General features: G+C 39.2%; 1 protein-coding gene across 1 annotated transcript; it reads right to left on the reverse strand.

The window, feature by feature from the left end:
• Positions 1–6,213: 6,213 nt before the first annotated feature.
• Positions 6,214–17,171, reverse strand: commd5 (COMM domain containing 5). The gene is made up of 7 exons (XM_012825161.3): positions 16,652–17,171; positions 12,085–12,245; positions 11,950–11,978; positions 11,816–11,866; positions 7,845–7,940; positions 7,573–7,648; positions 6,214–6,588 (listed from the first exon to the last, which is right to left on the reverse strand). Exons 1-7 carry the CDS (start codon positions 16,791–16,793, stop codon positions 6,487–6,489), a joined length of 657 nt encoding a protein of 218 aa, XP_012680615.2. The 5' UTR covers positions 16,794–17,171; the 3' UTR covers positions 6,214–6,486.
• Positions 17,172–17,292: the final 121 nt, after the last annotated feature.

The following is a 17,292-nucleotide window of genomic DNA, read 5'->3' on the forward strand; positions in this document are numbered from 1 at the left end:
TATTGTTATTATTATTAGCAATTATTACTTTAATAATCACATCACATTAATACTACTAATTGTAATCAGTAGCCTAGTATTATTTAGCCTTGTGGCAGTAATTGTAATATATCTACTACAAGTTACATGGTCAGATAAAATGTATTTGTACAATGCAACTATGTGGTAGGATGATAGAAATGACCAAATGCAACTGTGTAACGAACAGCATGGATGAACTCTGTGTTTAAATACAGCTGCAGGAGAAGGGACATCCAGTAGTACTCAAGGGGCCAGTAACACACAGGCCAGGAACACACAGCCTGCATCAGGTGAGTCTATTTAATAGTATTTATTCAAGCCACATCCATACTTTAAAGTACAATAGAAACATGTTAGCATGTATTAAATACAATAGCTTGTTCTTGATAAAAGAAAGTTAAGTGATGTTAAGTATTGTGTGTGGGGGGGGGGGGGGCGGCGCAAAACTCAATCTCGCCTAGGGCAACCAAAGGGCTAGAGCCGGCCCTGCCAGGATATTTATAACATGCTAGTATGCCTAATGAGCTCGCGATTCACAACTTCACCAGGCGTGAAGAAGCCTCGGAATCTGAATAGAATGTTCAAGCAAACACATTTACAAAAAATAATGCCCATAACATAATTGAATATTAAGGGCTGCCTAATATTAGTTCGAATTATAGGCTATATATATTTTTAATAGGCCTGCTCGAATTTATTATAGCCTATAAACGAAGTTCGGAGTCAAAGCTATAGTGAAAAGGCAAACTGTGTTGGCTACAAACACTCATTAAAAACTGATGCTAATCATCTCGGAAATATTCTCTAACTGCAGTCAAGTTGTCATTGCTTGTGTCAAACCATTGTGAATTTGTTGTAACATTAAAACAGGAGATGACTTACTCTTTGTAGAAGACTGATGCTCGGAGCTCGAAACTTTCGAAAGATCAATCGCGCGCAATTCCAGGATGCTTTATTTTCATTGGTTGCTGGATTAAATCTTACCCAGATACAACAGCTGTATTTTTCGGATTGGCTATTGTGTAGCCCATTTTTTATTTTTTTTTGATTGGCTGATAAGTGGCACCTCACGGCAGAACCCCAGGGGATTCGGGGAGACGTGCTTGATTCCTCCATGGTGAGGGCAGCGCGGCCAGGTCATGTTTGCGCGCTGCGGCACATTAAATAGCCTAGAGTTTTTTTTCAGCGTGAGAAATAGGATGTGTGGCGGGAGTGCGTGACTAAAGACCGAAATGAGTGACTGTCACGCTCAATGCGTGACACTTGAGAGCCCTGATGATAGGTGTCCTTCACTGCTGAGAAAAATACAATCTACACCACTGGTAATGTACCAAATAGAGAACAGTGAAATAGCCTAGGCTATATGACGTGACAATTAAATTGGATTACCCATATTCAGGTGTGGATTAAACTGGAGTCCTAAACGTTTCTGGTTGATGTTTTATTGCCAGTCAGTCACCAGCTAAACTAGCCTGTTACCTAACTGTAGCTTAACGTAAATTGTTACGTTACCTGTGCTTAACTGCATTATGTAACAGTTTTTTTTTTTTTTTGGCGATTTTCATCAGGAAAAAAACATTGCGTTTTGGCACAGCCTACATACAAAGTTTTGACCCTCCATTACGCAAGACTGTAACGTTAGTAAACCACACAAATGTTTTGCACAATTGTTGCAGTAATCTCCACCAGTTCTATCTCATCTGGGAATCCCTGTGCTCCTCCACTGAAGGGTCATAAATGCCTGTACAGACGGAGCTGCGATTTGTGGCTCCTGTATAATAGGTAATTAATGATCATTTGGATTCAACTTTGTTCATACAAGACTGTATAGCTTAATACAAACACTTTTATCAAAAGTAGGCTCATATTTATTTGAATATAAACGTAAAACAAGTACTTTACACTGAACAGAACTCTTGACACTGCCTCAAGCACCCGTTGGCTCAAGGGTGATTAGACACGATCAAGCCCCAGAAGGGACTTAATAGCCTTAGTGTGTCAATAGGAAATCATATTTTACACTGTTTTTGAAAACAGTGAAGTATTCCAATAAGACATTTACATGCCGTTAAAAAAAGAAAGTAAGTAACAGACCACATTGCAGACTGAAAAACTAAAGAACAGCGTCATTTGGGATTACATGAAGAAACAGACAGAAAGAATCCAGACGGTGTAAATCCTCCAAACTAAATGTGAAAATGTCTCCAAAATGCTTGAATCCAACATGGCTGCCATGTCCCCTAAAAACTGTAAAGGTGTACCTATTGGCAAATTGACGCTGCTTTTGCAGACAAAAGGAGGACACCAAATATTGATAAGATTTTTTTTGTTTTTTTGGTTTACAGCACTTTGTATGTTGTCATTTCATAACTATTCATGTCATTATTTAAAAAAAAAAGCATCCTCAGCATTTTCCCCCCAAGTTTCGTCAACTTTTATACGGTACTGTATGTGTGCTTCTAGTTGTGACAATAAAACATTGTCTCATTGTTTCTCACCATGAGGAAAAGACCACTAGTCAAATGAATGGCCATGCCCCTTCTCTGCATTGCCTGTCTTAATGTTTGACTTCGTCTATACTAGGGATGGGCATAATTAATCGACGATCGATTAATTGATCATTAAGAATTTCCTCGATGAAATAATTTTTTCATCGATTAAAACTAATGCATGTTCTGTTGCGTAGTGTGCGTGTAATTTATTTATTTTAGGATCTGTCAAAGTTAACGTGTTATTCTATGAGATTATTGTGGCCGAGATTAATGCAATAAAATATTTGAACGCAGTTAACGCAACTTTGTTTACTTCCGGTGCGCGTGGCCCATGGCACGAAACCGCCGCGTGTCTGCAGTCAGTTAGATAGAAGAGACCGAGACGGTAGTTGAAGATGGAGAGAGCTGAGGGATTGTTGGGCGGAAAGTTTCTGTTTAAGAGGCAAAATGACAGAACAATCGACAAAACTAAAGTTGTATGTGGCATTTGTCAAGCTGAATGTAGCTATCACAGAAGCAGCTCGTCTTTAAGTTATCACCTTAATGCAAAGCACCCGACAGAAAGCAGTCCCAGGTTAGATGGTCGCCAACTCACACTCCACGACTTCTCTAGGAAATTAACTAGACCAGTCCGTGAAAAGGTTACCAACGCTGTAGCAGTTTGGGTTGCCGGCCCATCAACATAGTTGAAGACGGTGGGCTGACTGAGGTGATTCGAATTGCTTCAGGGGACAATTCTTACGATTTACCGTCGAGGGGCACCATTGTGTCTCGCGTACATTCCTTGTATGGCGGCGAGAGAGCACGAAAAAAATACAATTAAACAACAGTGTCTAAAATACACGCTGTCTGAAGTGATTACTCGTTAATTTATAACATTTAGTCTTTAGAAGAAAACAAACTTTTAATCACGATGAATCTAGATGAATGAATTTCAAAATGTGAGATTAATTAGTTAGAGAGAGAAAAATAAAATGAAGGTCAGTTGTGTTTATGAGCACCGGCTTCTAGCTGTCGGCTCCGCTGCTTAACCCTTGTATGGTATTCGGGTCTGTGGGACCCGTTTTCATTTTTTATCCTAAAAAAAATAATATGATTAATTATTTTTTCAAACTCAGACTCATTGGCTTTGGCTCATTTTCTGCGAAGAACATATATCAGACCAAATTTTCATTGACCGCACACCGTAACCCCCCCCTACACATTTATACTGGACCCGGGCAAATAAAAGTGTGGAAATTGTAGGTCCTGTGTACCTAAAGTCTGTTCTCCTCCTGTCTGGGTCTGCTGTAAGTGTGTGTGTGTGTGTGTGTGTGTGTGTGTGTGTGTGTGTTGTGTGCGCGTGTGTGTTTGCGCGCAAGTGTATGTGAGTGGGCCTGCTGTAAGTGTGTGTGTGTGTGTGTTTGTGTGTGTGTGTGTGCGCGCACGCTTATGTGTGTTTGTGTGTATGTGGGCCTTGTGTGTATGTAAGCTAAGTATGTGTGTGTGTGTTTGAGTGAGTGTGTGAGTAAGTGTGAGTAAGAGTTTTGTGTTTCTGCCCCTGCCGCTGATGCCATTTAGGGGCCGCTGCCCCTTTAGACATTATATACCATCTAAACTTGCAAAATATGGTAAAAAGATCTGGGCTGCCTGTGATGCGACTTCCTCATATGCTTGGAATTTACAAGGCTACATAGGGTAACCTGATGAGGACGCCCTGAGAAAAATCAAGGAATGAGAGTTGTCCTGGACATGGCTCAGGGACTCAGTGGACACAACATCACATGCTACAATTTCTTTTACATCGTACAAGCTGGGACAGGAGCTGACCATGGTGGGAACGATAAGAAAAAACAGGTCTGAGCTCCCACCCCAACTGCTGCCTACAAAGAACAGGCCTGTCAACTCTTCCAAGTTTGTGTACACGGCTGACACGTCCCTGGTATCCTATGTGCCAAAGAAACGCAAGAATGTGATACTCATGAGTACACTGCACTGGGATGGGAGAATCTCTGGCCTGGAGCATCAAAAACCAGAGGTCATCATGGATTATAATCCCACAAAAGGAGGGGTGGACAACATAGACAAGCTGGTGTCTGCCTACAGCTGTAAAAGGAGGACCCTACGCTGGCCACTGGCGATTTTATTTACCATATTGGACATCATGGCGTACAACGCCTTTGTCACCTGGATGGCACTGAACCCGGAGTGGAAGAGAGGGAAGCTCCAGAGGATAAGCCTTTTTCTCGAGGAACTGGGAAAGACACTGGTGAAACCTTAAATCCTGAGAAGACAACATGTTCCAAGAACCTCAGCCTCTGCAGCTACCATTAGGAGGATTCAGGAGGACAGTGCTGGTGCCCCATCCACCCATGTTGTACTATGTAAACTGACCTGATTTGAAATGAAATTCACATGAATCAAATAGTTATGGAAAACATTGCTTCATTTGTAAATTTGTTGAATTTTGTCCACTGATATCTTGATTATAATTGATTTTCTTGATTTTGTAAATAAAAAAAAAAAAAACGGGTAGCACTTAAATTCATAAATGTGATATAGCAAATTTTAACCATATTTGCTGTTCATATTGCTTCTAATTGGAATGAAGTAAATATCTGTTGAGTATTTTACCATAAAATTGTTTGATTGTGTTGAATTAAACACCCAAAAATCGAGCGGGTCCACCAGACCCACAACACCTTCTGAGTAACAAAAAAATGAATACCATACAAGGGTTAAGAGTACAGCAGCGCATATTTTCAAGTGTAACTATTGAATGGATCCCATTTAACTGCCACAAGAGTTGTCCATCTTGTAAGTTTAACTGCCACAAGAGTTGTTCATCTGGTAATAAAGATCTCAATGAGGAAACACGCTGTTTTTTCTATTTTCACTGCATTTTATTATAGCCTATAAATAGTGAATTTTAATATAAAAATATTAATGATTAATCGAAAATCGATCGTTAATTCTCCCGACGATCGATTAAGACAATTTAATCGAATGCCCATCCCTAGTCTATACACATACACACACAATTATAAATCTGTGGATTACACCCCGGTGACACAATATAGCCTTTTCGGATTGAATCAAAACTCACCAGAAAACTGGTAGGGAGAGATATGGAACTAACAATGGAGCTGATTGTAACCTCGCAGTAATTCATTTAAAATGACCAACAGCAGTTTGGGCCTTTACTTCAGAAATGAAATCAATAATTCTATTAACACAAAAAACAGGCCCAATGAGCAACTTCTAGCACTTGAGTTCACAACTTTTCTCTTCTTTTCCTGAACAAGTCTTGTGCATAATGTTATCTGTCAAGATTCGATCTACCCCCATATGCTGGCCTTTATTTCTTTATTTTGTATTATTTAAAAATATTTGTTTAATTTTTTTTTTATTGTGTTTTCTTTTATTTATTTATTTTTATTTTCCTGAGGGTGGGGGGTGGGTGGGGGGCTGATGGGAGGTTGGGGTTTGTTGGCTTTTGTTGTTGTAAAATATCAGAAAATATGAAGGATACCTTTGTAATCTTATTCTGTACAACCCCAATGTACCCTTCATTCAATAAATATATAAAAAAATAATTCTACAAACACTTCTCTTTGAGGGATAGAAATGGGAAATCATAAACACAAAGTGAGTTAGATGGAGGACTTCACAGTTGGACTCGTTCCCTCCTACATTCCACCCGCATTCCATGGAAGACAAATGTTAATATAATACTTTTATTAGAGCATATAATGCTTCAATTATATCATATTTTATTGCATTTGTAAAAAGGTTTAACATCTCAGTTGAGACACGAGACAAAATTAAGACAAAAAGGCATCAATTTACTCAAAGCAAAGCTTAAAGCAGCATGTGATCAGACAATGGATCTCTAAGAATAGAAAAGTGTTTGTCATGTAATATTTTGCTGATTACACACATTTCTGATCCAGGCTGATTCTCAGGATGATGAAATGGCCTTGCAGGCAATTGGTCAGTCTTGAATCTTGAGAATGTTTTTTTTCTCTAGGTCATTCATCTCCTTTAGAATGAGAGCAACGTTGTAGCGCAATTCTTGGAACTTCGAAACAGGAATCTGGAAGAGATCACCACAGGTCATAAACTGTAGAAAACAAACCACTTGATGAAGAGATGCCAGAAGGTTTGATTATGATTATTGTCATGATGTATGGAGAATGTTCAGTTTTACAGTTTATCCCTTTTAATTCTACAAAAGCTAAAAGAAAAAAACTATTGTAGCCACCATTTTGTCACTGCTACATACATTTTTTAGAATGAGTGTGTACATGGAATACTTTCACCCGTGATTGACTTAATACATAATATACAACTTAGTAACTTATATACTTAATACATAGTGATATAACTCATAATATACTTTGAGTTATACAGTACAATGTACAATAACAAAGTTTCTCATGTCTTATATTTATCTTTCCAAAAATGGCTCGCCATCAAAGGCAAGTGAGTAAAACTACACAGTCTTTTTTAACAGCCCCCAAAACACATACCCTGTTAGAACAAAATAACATAAAAGACAAACTTTGATTATGTGTCAACAAATTCCATTGTTTTGAACAACAAAAGAAGCACTAGGTTTTATGCCACTGGATTGCAACCTCAATTCCGAGCACAACAACATAATGATATATTTCACCAGCAGCAGCACCAACATTAGACTGTGAAACCCAACAGAACCTTTGGGTTAGCTTGTGAAACTGTTTGTGCCATTGGTTTATGCTGTGCTGGATAGGACACATATTCTCACTCGTTCTTTGAATGGAAACTTAATTCAATTGCAAAGGATTTGATGTAAGCTAAATCATGTCACATGACACATTCTGTTGCCTTAATGCCTAATCTTCACACTGACGTGTGTTTACATATCCTATAGTCACACCAGTGCACCTTCAAAAACAATTAGTCGCACGTGCTAGAAAAAAAAAGGTAGGGAAATGCAACCACTTGGTCACACTCTGGAGATCTGCTGTTGTATTGGGAGGTAACATGGAAACTGACATGGCATAAACCTGCAAAAGAATTTGGAACAGTAGTTTACCTCAAAGCAATGTCTGGTGTCATCCGACAACTGAATCTGCGTGAGTATGGAAGGTTGCAGAGCCCGGGAAATAGAGCTTTATAGAAGAAAACAGATGGTTTGTTATACTACCTGAAAGAACTTGTAGTAACAAAAGGCTTAAATCAAAGCACCTGACTACTGAAATCAGAAAAGAAAGAATATACAGCATGATTTAAACGTACCCAGTCATGTTGACGTGACCTGACCATTCTATGTAGTTAGCATGCTAGTTAGAGAACATTGGGCTATACCTTGTTGAAATGGCGACATCTACTCTCCATGTGAAGTCTTTGATGCTTGGTAGCTGTGTAACCTGTTGAGTGCCTACAGTTTCCAGAACCATGCGTCTAAAAACAAATAACATGAATACGTTTCCATCAAACACAAGCATGTATAAATGAACATTGTAGTGATCTACAAGTAGCAGGAATAATTTAGCATATTACATGAACCATGAACCAATGATTAAAGACATCCGCATCGTCTTTTGATCGCTAATCAGCTGAAAACCTGGATCTGTTATCATTACTAGAGAGCTTGACATACTGTCCACTTTTACTTTGCATTGGGATGAGGGGAAAAACAATCACCACAAAGAATTTTACAGTGCACAGCACGAAGAAACCGTGTCATGTGGAAATGCAATGCACAAAAGGCACTGCTCTTCACTGTGTTATGGAATGAGAACATGCCACAATGAAAAGCAAAATCATAATGTCATTTATTTGTTCAACTACCATTCATAAATCTTTGTGAGCTAGCTACGTTCACTGTCAACATGGTTTCAAAGAAACAAACAATTGGTCAATTCTCTGGACAATTATTAAGTAAACGTTTTCAAATGAGGATTAAGTCAATGTAAGTGTATGGATTACTGATATTAAGGTGAGTATATTTTCCCCGTGGGTACATACTTGGTGACCTCAACTATGCCTCCTATTTGCTAGAGGACTGTGATTAGATTTCCTAGTGGCACAATTTCAGCATGTACTTTTCAAAACAGGAAAAGGAGCCAATAGAGCGATAGGAGACCTATTAGGCATGTGGACTTCATCATTACATTGTTTAATGTAACCCCTCCTCATTTTAGTTTTTCTGGATGGTAGTTGTACAAGACACAAATCAATGAATGGATGATTTTGCACATTCTCTTCACGTCACAGTCTAAAGCAGAGGTCTTCAACCGGGGGTCCGCGGAGGTACTGCAGGGGGTCCGCCAAATGATTTCATCTGAAGCATTTTTTCCCTCTTCCAAAAATTAAAAACGTCCAAAAGACTACATAAACATAAACAGAACGTAAAAATTGCTTTCTATTCCTTAAACATAATACATAGACTACCCATGAGTCTTCAAGCGATCATTTGATCATAATGGCAACATATTCACTTTTAGCTACATTTAGCTATCTGTTGCCAAAAGACGTTACCTGCCATAAACATACAATTTGAAATAATCGGTCGTTCTGTAATTTCTCGGAACAAAAGCTCCTCGTCAGACACCACTGATGGCGGTTCAGATGATCTACCTTCAGAGGATGCCAACACCCCTTCCATGCAAAGCCAACAGCGCAAACGGGAGAAGACACGTAAATATTCAGAGAATTATCTGAAGTTTGCCTTCACCTACAAAGAGACCGATGGTGAAGAATTAGCAGTGTGCGTGGTTTGCTCTTCCGTGCTATCAAACGAAACTATGAAACCATCAAAGCTGCAACGACACTCAAAGGCAACCCATGTTCACTTGAAAGAAAAAAAACATTTAATATTTCCCGTTTAAAATCTTTTGAGGGCCAGGAGACCTTGATGAGACAATCAGCCAAAGTGTGCGAGCTAGCTTTAAAAGCCTCTTATCAAGTTGCATTACGTGTCGCTCAGACCAAACAGCCATACATAATTGCGGAAAGTTTAATATTGCCAACAGCTAGTGATATGTGCAAAACAATGTTTGGGAAGGATGAGTACGTAAAAAAACTGAAAAGCCAATGCCCGCCCTATTGATGAATTGGCAGCTGATGTCAGGGCACTACTAGTAGCAAAACTTCCAAAGGCAGATTCTTTTGCACTACAATTAGATGAATCCACCGATGTGTCAAACGACGCTCAGCTTTTAGCTTTTTTGTGATTTGTCGACCAAAATGAGATGCAGGAGGAATTTCTATTCTGTAAGCAGCTGCCAGGAGGTAAAAAAAGTTCAGAGATTTTTCAAAGTGATCGACAATTGTTTCCGTGAACATGATATACCCTGGCCAAAATGTGTCGCGATGTGCACAGACGGTGCAAGAGCCATGTATGACGCACTGCATGCTTCATAGGGAGAATGTTGTTGCCAAAGACATGAATGATGAATTCCCAAAGTCAGATCTCTCACTAGGTATGAGATATTTCATCCATATTTAAGCTTCTCAAGCTACTCAATTCTTTGTCCCTCCCTAATTGAATACAGAGTGATGGCTAACTGTAAGGGTGAAAAAATGTCAATAATAAACAGAATAAATTGAAACGAGTTCTGTGTCACAGATGATTTGTAATTCTGTTCAAACATGTGTAGGGGAGTGTGTGTGTGTGACTGACACTTAGTTTCAAATAAATTATACGAATATCAGGCCCAAATTTGGGGCGGCGGGGGTGGGGGTCCCTGCTCAGTGTCTCTCTCAGCCAAGGGGTCCTTGGGCTGAAAAAGGTTGAAGACCCCTGGTCTAAAGCATTTCCACACGGCGCGCTTTCTGCATCCTTCACACTGTGAAACCATGCGTTGTGGCTAATAACTACACACCCACATCCACAAGGAAATGCAACTGGGATTGTGCCGCAGCGCCAGTCGGCCGTTGCATTCTGGAACTTATTCGATTCCATTGAGGTTGTCCTTGTCTTCTCTCCACAGCAAGAGATGACAATCAATGCTTTTCATTAGCGCTACTTCTGTTGTGGAATGGGGGTTGGTCTTATGGAGAAGTTCGTAAGAAGACATTTAAGAAGACACTTAAGAAAATGTTCAGAATGAGATCCAATATCTGTAGGGACCATGTCCATGTTGTCAGACACTTGTAAATAAAACAAGTGGTTTACTTTCACGTGCATGCTTGCGTCATAGGATTCCATTGTACAGACGATTGGTGGTTGCTGGTTTTTAGTGTTCTAACTCAATACTGAACTGATTTTAATAGTTTGCCCCTAGTAAAAATGTTGTCCTAAAAAGATGGGAAAATAGGGCCCTTTAACTGTGCCAAAGACTGAGGGCGACAGGGCAAGAAGAAAAGGTTTACATGGACTGATCAATTGAAATTTGAAATCTATGGGTCGTCAAGCAAGCATTAATCACAACAAGGTAAGCAATAATGTTACCAGCTAGCCAACGGCTGTTTCCTATAGCCTATTATCGGTCCATTCGAACTGCATTACTTTTGAAAATTCTGTTGAAAAACAGAAAACCTATTTCTAAATAACATATTATTACACACACACACACACTCCCTCCCTCCCTCTCTTTCACACATACATTCCCCTTCAGTCCATTAGTTAGGTACATCTATTTAGATTACATACTGTGTGTTTAACTTCTGATCATTTTGTGAATAAATGATTTTGATTGTATATGCTGGTCTATTTAATGTTGCACAAGAATGAATTAATTCTTCTATTCAGAACTCCTAAGATCTTCAATCTTTACTCACTATGAATAACGACATTTTGGTTGTAGTTATTAATGTAATTATTAATCAGCGCTCCAAATGGATAGTTCCATATATTTTATGAGACTCACATATGAGATTGATTCGTGACTGATCTTTATTTTGACCGCTATGGCACCACACTTTGTGTGCCGCTCTCATGTGTTCAACTTAATTGATCTGCTGTTGTGTTGAATGGTTGATGCCTATCCAATTGGGTGAGATCCCCAACATGTTATTGGTGCTGTTGTCAGGATAGTACCAACATTATCTTGGTGGCCCTCATAAGGAAAGGTTTACTATTTCTACGCAATTGCACCCACATTTATTCCGTGCCCATGTGAGGCTGGTACCTACAGTTTTGTAGTGTCAGAATTGTACGTTATGTTGTCTGTAGTTGTAACCGTAAGTGAGATGGTGTGTAAACATTGATCTAAACATCTAAATATATCTAAACTTGAGGCACATCGAGAGGATACTGTTATAAGAGAACGTACTAAGTTTAGTCTCAATACATAATAGATTGAAATCACTTAAGTCAAAAAGTACCTTACCGGTTTCCAAACACAACACTAGAAAAGTCTGTTATACACTCCTCTGATATCCTGCAATAAGAAAATCATCATATTTACACATTGATCAAATCAATTAAGATATTGACATCTTGATAAATTGGACAAATGTATACCTAAGGGCTCGCAAGTCCTCTTGGAACACCTTAAAAAAAAAAGATGTAAGCATTAGGCAATGGAGATGAGGGGGCTTGTCCATTAGACTTCTTTCGCTAAGTGTATGATTGATGATTTCACCAACTCTTGATTACCTCATGTTTTAATGACGACTTCGGAAGGCGTAAAGCTTCTTTCAGCAGACCAAACATTCCTGCGATGATGTGACTTAATTTCTCTTCAGTGACAATGCCACTTTCAACGATGGCGTTCATAGCTTCACAGCAGTCCTTCCCTTCGATTGTGTTCACCACAGCTGTGAAACATTTGAAAAGAACAGGCAAGAACACATTATTTATAAAACACACCTGTCATCAAGTGTGCCATACAGACATATATTCCCTTATAAGCATGAAATACATATAAAACAGTTGAATATATTGTCTATCACAATACAATTCTGGAAAATCTCATGTATACCTAATCAGCTGTATCAGTATCTGCAGACATACAAAGCATATGAGATTTGAATATGTGTAAGCCTTCAAAGGCTGGTTATATTTGTATTGACATTATAGTCTGGAATCTCTGAGCAGACCTGTTCAAAAGATTTTCTGGCCAACCAATCAGTAATCCTGGAGGATACCTATATGTAAGGGTGGAGATTACCTCACGTGGTGCACACCCACATTTCCAACTCTAGTGGAATGGTATTCTTGTGTCTCAAAACAGCTACACTAGTCAACTAGCGAAAAAAATTAGTTCCGATAGACCTGTTGATCCCATTTTATCCCCCAGGCTACCAGACTATTCTGTTTGCTTTTTTTGTAAAGGACAATGATGAATCATTAGTTTTTTAATTATCCAAATTCCATGATTTCCAGTTTTCATTTCAATTCAGTTTTCCTTTGTAAATGTGCAAAATGTCTTTATCATTATGGGGTATTGAGTGTAGATTGGTGGTGAGGGAAAAAATGAATGTAAACGATTCAGCATAAAGCTGCAAGATAACAAAATGTGAAAAAAGTGAAAGGGGCTGAATACTTTCTGAATGCACTGTTGGTGTTTAACGGTTTCAAAATAGTTTGGAGGGATGTGGGCCTTACTTTGAGGATCATTTAATCAGTAACAACGTTTATTAAACATTTGGAAGGTCTGTATTTATCTTATTACCTCCACCTGTGTGGTTGTGTTTCCGGTTCGGCTTAGGCTTTAGGCCCCTTCCGACTTGAAGATTTGATTGAAGGCCACACTCAAGTTTATTGCAAGCCACACTGTGCAACATGACTAATAAACATAGGCGCGCTAGTAATACAAGACAAGGCGGCATATCGCAAAGAAATTCTCAATCAACTTGGAGAATCACTTGCCGCACGACTTTTGTCGTATACCTACCGAAATGCCCATGCGGATTTTGTTATGTTGGAAAAACAAAAAGAGAATTAAGGGTAAGATTAAATGAACAAAAGTAATATACGTAATCACGACATTAAGTCATCTGTAGCAAGACATTTGAATGAATCTGGGCACGACGTCTGCACCTTGAAATGTCAAGGCATAGAGGCAGTAAAGGCTCTTAAACGGGGTGGTGACAGAGAGCGCTATCTCCTTCAGCAGGAGGCCTACTGGATCTTTATGCTTCAAACAGTACACCCTAATGGTTTGAATGAAGAGCTAGTTTTGAGCTGCTTTTTATGATCTCTCTGTGTAAAGATGTGTATGTATTCACTGGGTTGTGCACATGAGTTGTGTGGAGCATATTGCTTATATGTATTAGGATGCTATAGGAGAGGGGGCTGAAGTGGTTGTTGCATTACCGCCTCAATCATTCTGTTTGCATTTTTGTATTTTTGTTTAGCCTACTTGACTTGTCAATTTTGTATTATTATTATTATTATTATTATGTTTTCTTTATTTATTTCAGGCTGCTGAGTTTGGCAACTGTTTGATATGATTTTCTTGTTTATTTAGTACAGTCTGAAGTACTGTGCCTTGTGTGCGAACATGTTGTGAATCTGTGCACCCTTAGGTGCAGCTCACCTGTTGATGTCATGTGATTCACTTGTAACCCTTGACCCTTAACCCCTTCATGATAAAAAGCATCCATTCTGGTGTGGATCAATTGGTCAAAATAAATAAGCAATGAGACAAGCTTGAGAGTGCGGTTTTTTCTACTTTAAGAAACGAACTTGCAACATCATTGACCTCGCCTCAGAGACAAGACAGATATGCAATCTGTACTAAGAGTAGACTGGTAAGTAGCAGAAGTCTTTTTAGAGGGTTACAAGTCGTAATGAATCCTTTTCGTGGAAGCGTTTTCAATCGGAATATGTGACTTATGGCTCAAGGTGAAAATCCTACCCTTTCTTCCTGGGCTTTCTTCATCTTTCAACCTACAATTTTAGGTATAGTGGTATCTGAACGAAAATCAATGATCAGTCAGATCATTTGCTTGAATTATCATCAATATCATCATAATTCTGTTGCCCACAGGATTGTGTTTAAAAAATAATAATACTTTCATACCATGAGAACAGTAAAATATTACCCATCCTTAACAGGATTTGTTAAGCTGTTGTATGGTAGGCCTTGTTTCTAGGGCAATGTTTGCAAGGTCAGTTTATATGAATAATACTTCCTGGTGTGCAGTGGTGCACTATAGCCTGATAACTCATATTTTGATTTAAATTCATCTTTATTTGATTTGATTTGTTTTGACTTATTTCTGGCATTCTGACTGAACAAAGTAATTGTCAAAATTGTTCAACTCAATGTTTATAAAAGTATGTATTGATACATTGAGACTATACATTTGAATAATTACTGATATGCGTTAACTTTTGGCACCCTAGCAAGCTGATGTTAGTAGCTGCCTCCAGCTAAGTACCTCAGGCCACATCTTAAAGTTAGTAGAGTGGAATGGCTTCCATGACATGCTTGAGATAGACTTTATTAGCCGTGTTTCCATGATCAGCCAAACCTGGGTGAGCTAGTGCATGCCAAGGCCAATTGAGTCCCCATTGTCACCTCAGGGGCCTGATCGTGCCTTCTCTGGGCTTCCTCAGGGCTTGTGGCCAGGGGCTTGTGGCCTGACGATTACCCTTGGTCCAAGCAGGGCTAACTGGTGCCTGAGGCGAATCGAGGTGAAAGGCGGGATTAGCAGAGTCAAGAATCTTGACCTTTGATAGGTTTCGTTCTGACTAGGTTGAAATTTCGAGTTGCACGACTACCATCAATTACAACCCAAGTCTGTTACAACCAAAAACAAAAGTGAACTTGCCCTGCCTGTGTTACATGATGCAGGCAGGCAATAGACATGGTACATGTCAGGATCCACAACACTGGTGGATCAAATCTCAATATATGTATACAATGTGTACCAAACACTGCTGGCTCAAATGTACACAATATGTGGGCTATGGATGTTTAATTGCCATCAAATTCAGATTGGATAATCATAAACACTAATTTATTGCAAGGAAGAATATATAGCCCAGGCATAAATAACATTGTGTTACCGTTTTAAATGTTTTTTTTTTCTCTTCACCAATGAATTGTAAATGATGTTGAACATACAGTGGCATAAAAGCAGAGAAATTTTGGCGGAGAAAGGTACTACCTTTTACAACCTAAAGCAGCAATACAGAGTTCTGTTCCAAAACTAGTAAGCTAACTACCCAAAAGGCATGCAAAAACCTTGCAAACACCACCAACAGCCCAGCTGACACTGATAGAAGCTTGCTAACACACTAACTGGTGTCTTTTGGCAGTTTAGCTGGCAATGTCATGCGTGTGAAAGCTTTTCTTCCATTTTTGCAGGGTGTTCCAGCCCGTTACACAGAGCTACATAGGGCATATCCTGGATGGCTAGTGGGAAAACACAGGTGTTTCTGTCCTTCACATGACCATATGCTATCAAAATGAATGAGAATAATACCAAAACTAGTTGCCTATAAAACCATACCTCAAAAAGTGTCAAATAGTTGCATAGTGTTACTTTAAGAAATGGTGCGACTATAACAGTGTGTAACGATTTATGGATCTACATTTCAACATATTGGCTCAAGTTTACTTTCAGCCACAATTTGAATTCCACAACTGGCTGTAGATTGTTGTTGTAACCTGCTGCTCAGGATCTATGGTTGGGCAGTTGTTTTATTTGTTAGATTAGGTTGATGGATATGAGAACTTGCATGTGACAGTGAGAGGATTGGCACAATAGCACAAGCTGTCTAACTAAAATTACCAGGACAAGTGGAGCACTGGCGCTACTCACAAGGAGCACGGCGTCAAGCACTGGCGCTACTCACAAGGAGCACTGGCGCTACTCACAAGGAGCACGGCCAGGGGCTGTCATGGCCTACGCGATGGTGAGCAGGGCACGTGACTAGTTGTAGTCCATTCATCAAACGAAATGAGCAATTTCCCATTTTTGAAAAAAGGCAAAATATTGCTTGCAATTTTCAGTTAGTGGGTTATCTCTGTACAAAAACGGGAAACTATTTTTGGTCGATAACGCACTGATATGGCTTCGTACTATAAACAGTCGTAGTATACATTTTGTCTCAAAATGACTGCAAAGTGGGCGATTAAACGCTATAACGATAATGGTTTTTGACTCACACAAAACTTAATTCGTCATTGAAGGCCATGAAACGCACGGTCTGCCACTGGTTATTATCATTCCAATTAACGTTATGAGACGATTCAAAAACTACCAACCTTTAAGTATGGAGCGAAACTGTTCCTTATCCAGTTCTTTCAGATATTTTGACATAATCTCAACCTCTGGAAGTACTCCACCACAGAGAAAGGTGACATTATCGCCCACGGCACCACCAGCTTTCCCATATCCTGATGCCATAGTGTTCCACCTCTCACCGTGGGAATGCAAACGCCAGTAATGGACACTTGATATGAAAAATAACTACAGATGCTCGACACACGTCTCGAGTTATCAAAGCAACACTGCTTCGACGCTGCAGCGTTCTGGCTCAACTTCCGGCAACATTTAGACAAAGATATACCAAAATAAAGGTCATCATTCAGTTTTCGTATTGAAGAAAGGCCAAATAACCATAACCAGCATAACCATGATAATAATAATAAAAAAAAAAACAATGGACTAAAAAAGGACCAACTCAGGGAACAGAGAACAATTCCTAAACCAACCGGCAAAATTGAATTATATTCAATAGATAGACACTGTGTGGGTACATTTGCACTGCAGGTGTAGATGCCCAGTTCCGATCCGATTTTTTTGACCACCTGTTTACACCTCCCTTTAAAAGTGACCCATATCCGATGCCTGTGTTTATGTCGTGTAACGTCTATATGGGTTATATGAAAATGAAGTGAAAGTG

Source organism: Clupea harengus, chromosome 20, assembly GCF_900700415.2.
Source record: "Clupea harengus chromosome 20, Ch_v2.0.2, whole genome shotgun sequence".
NCBI lineage: Eukaryota > Metazoa > Chordata > Actinopteri > Clupeiformes > Clupeidae > Clupea > Clupea harengus.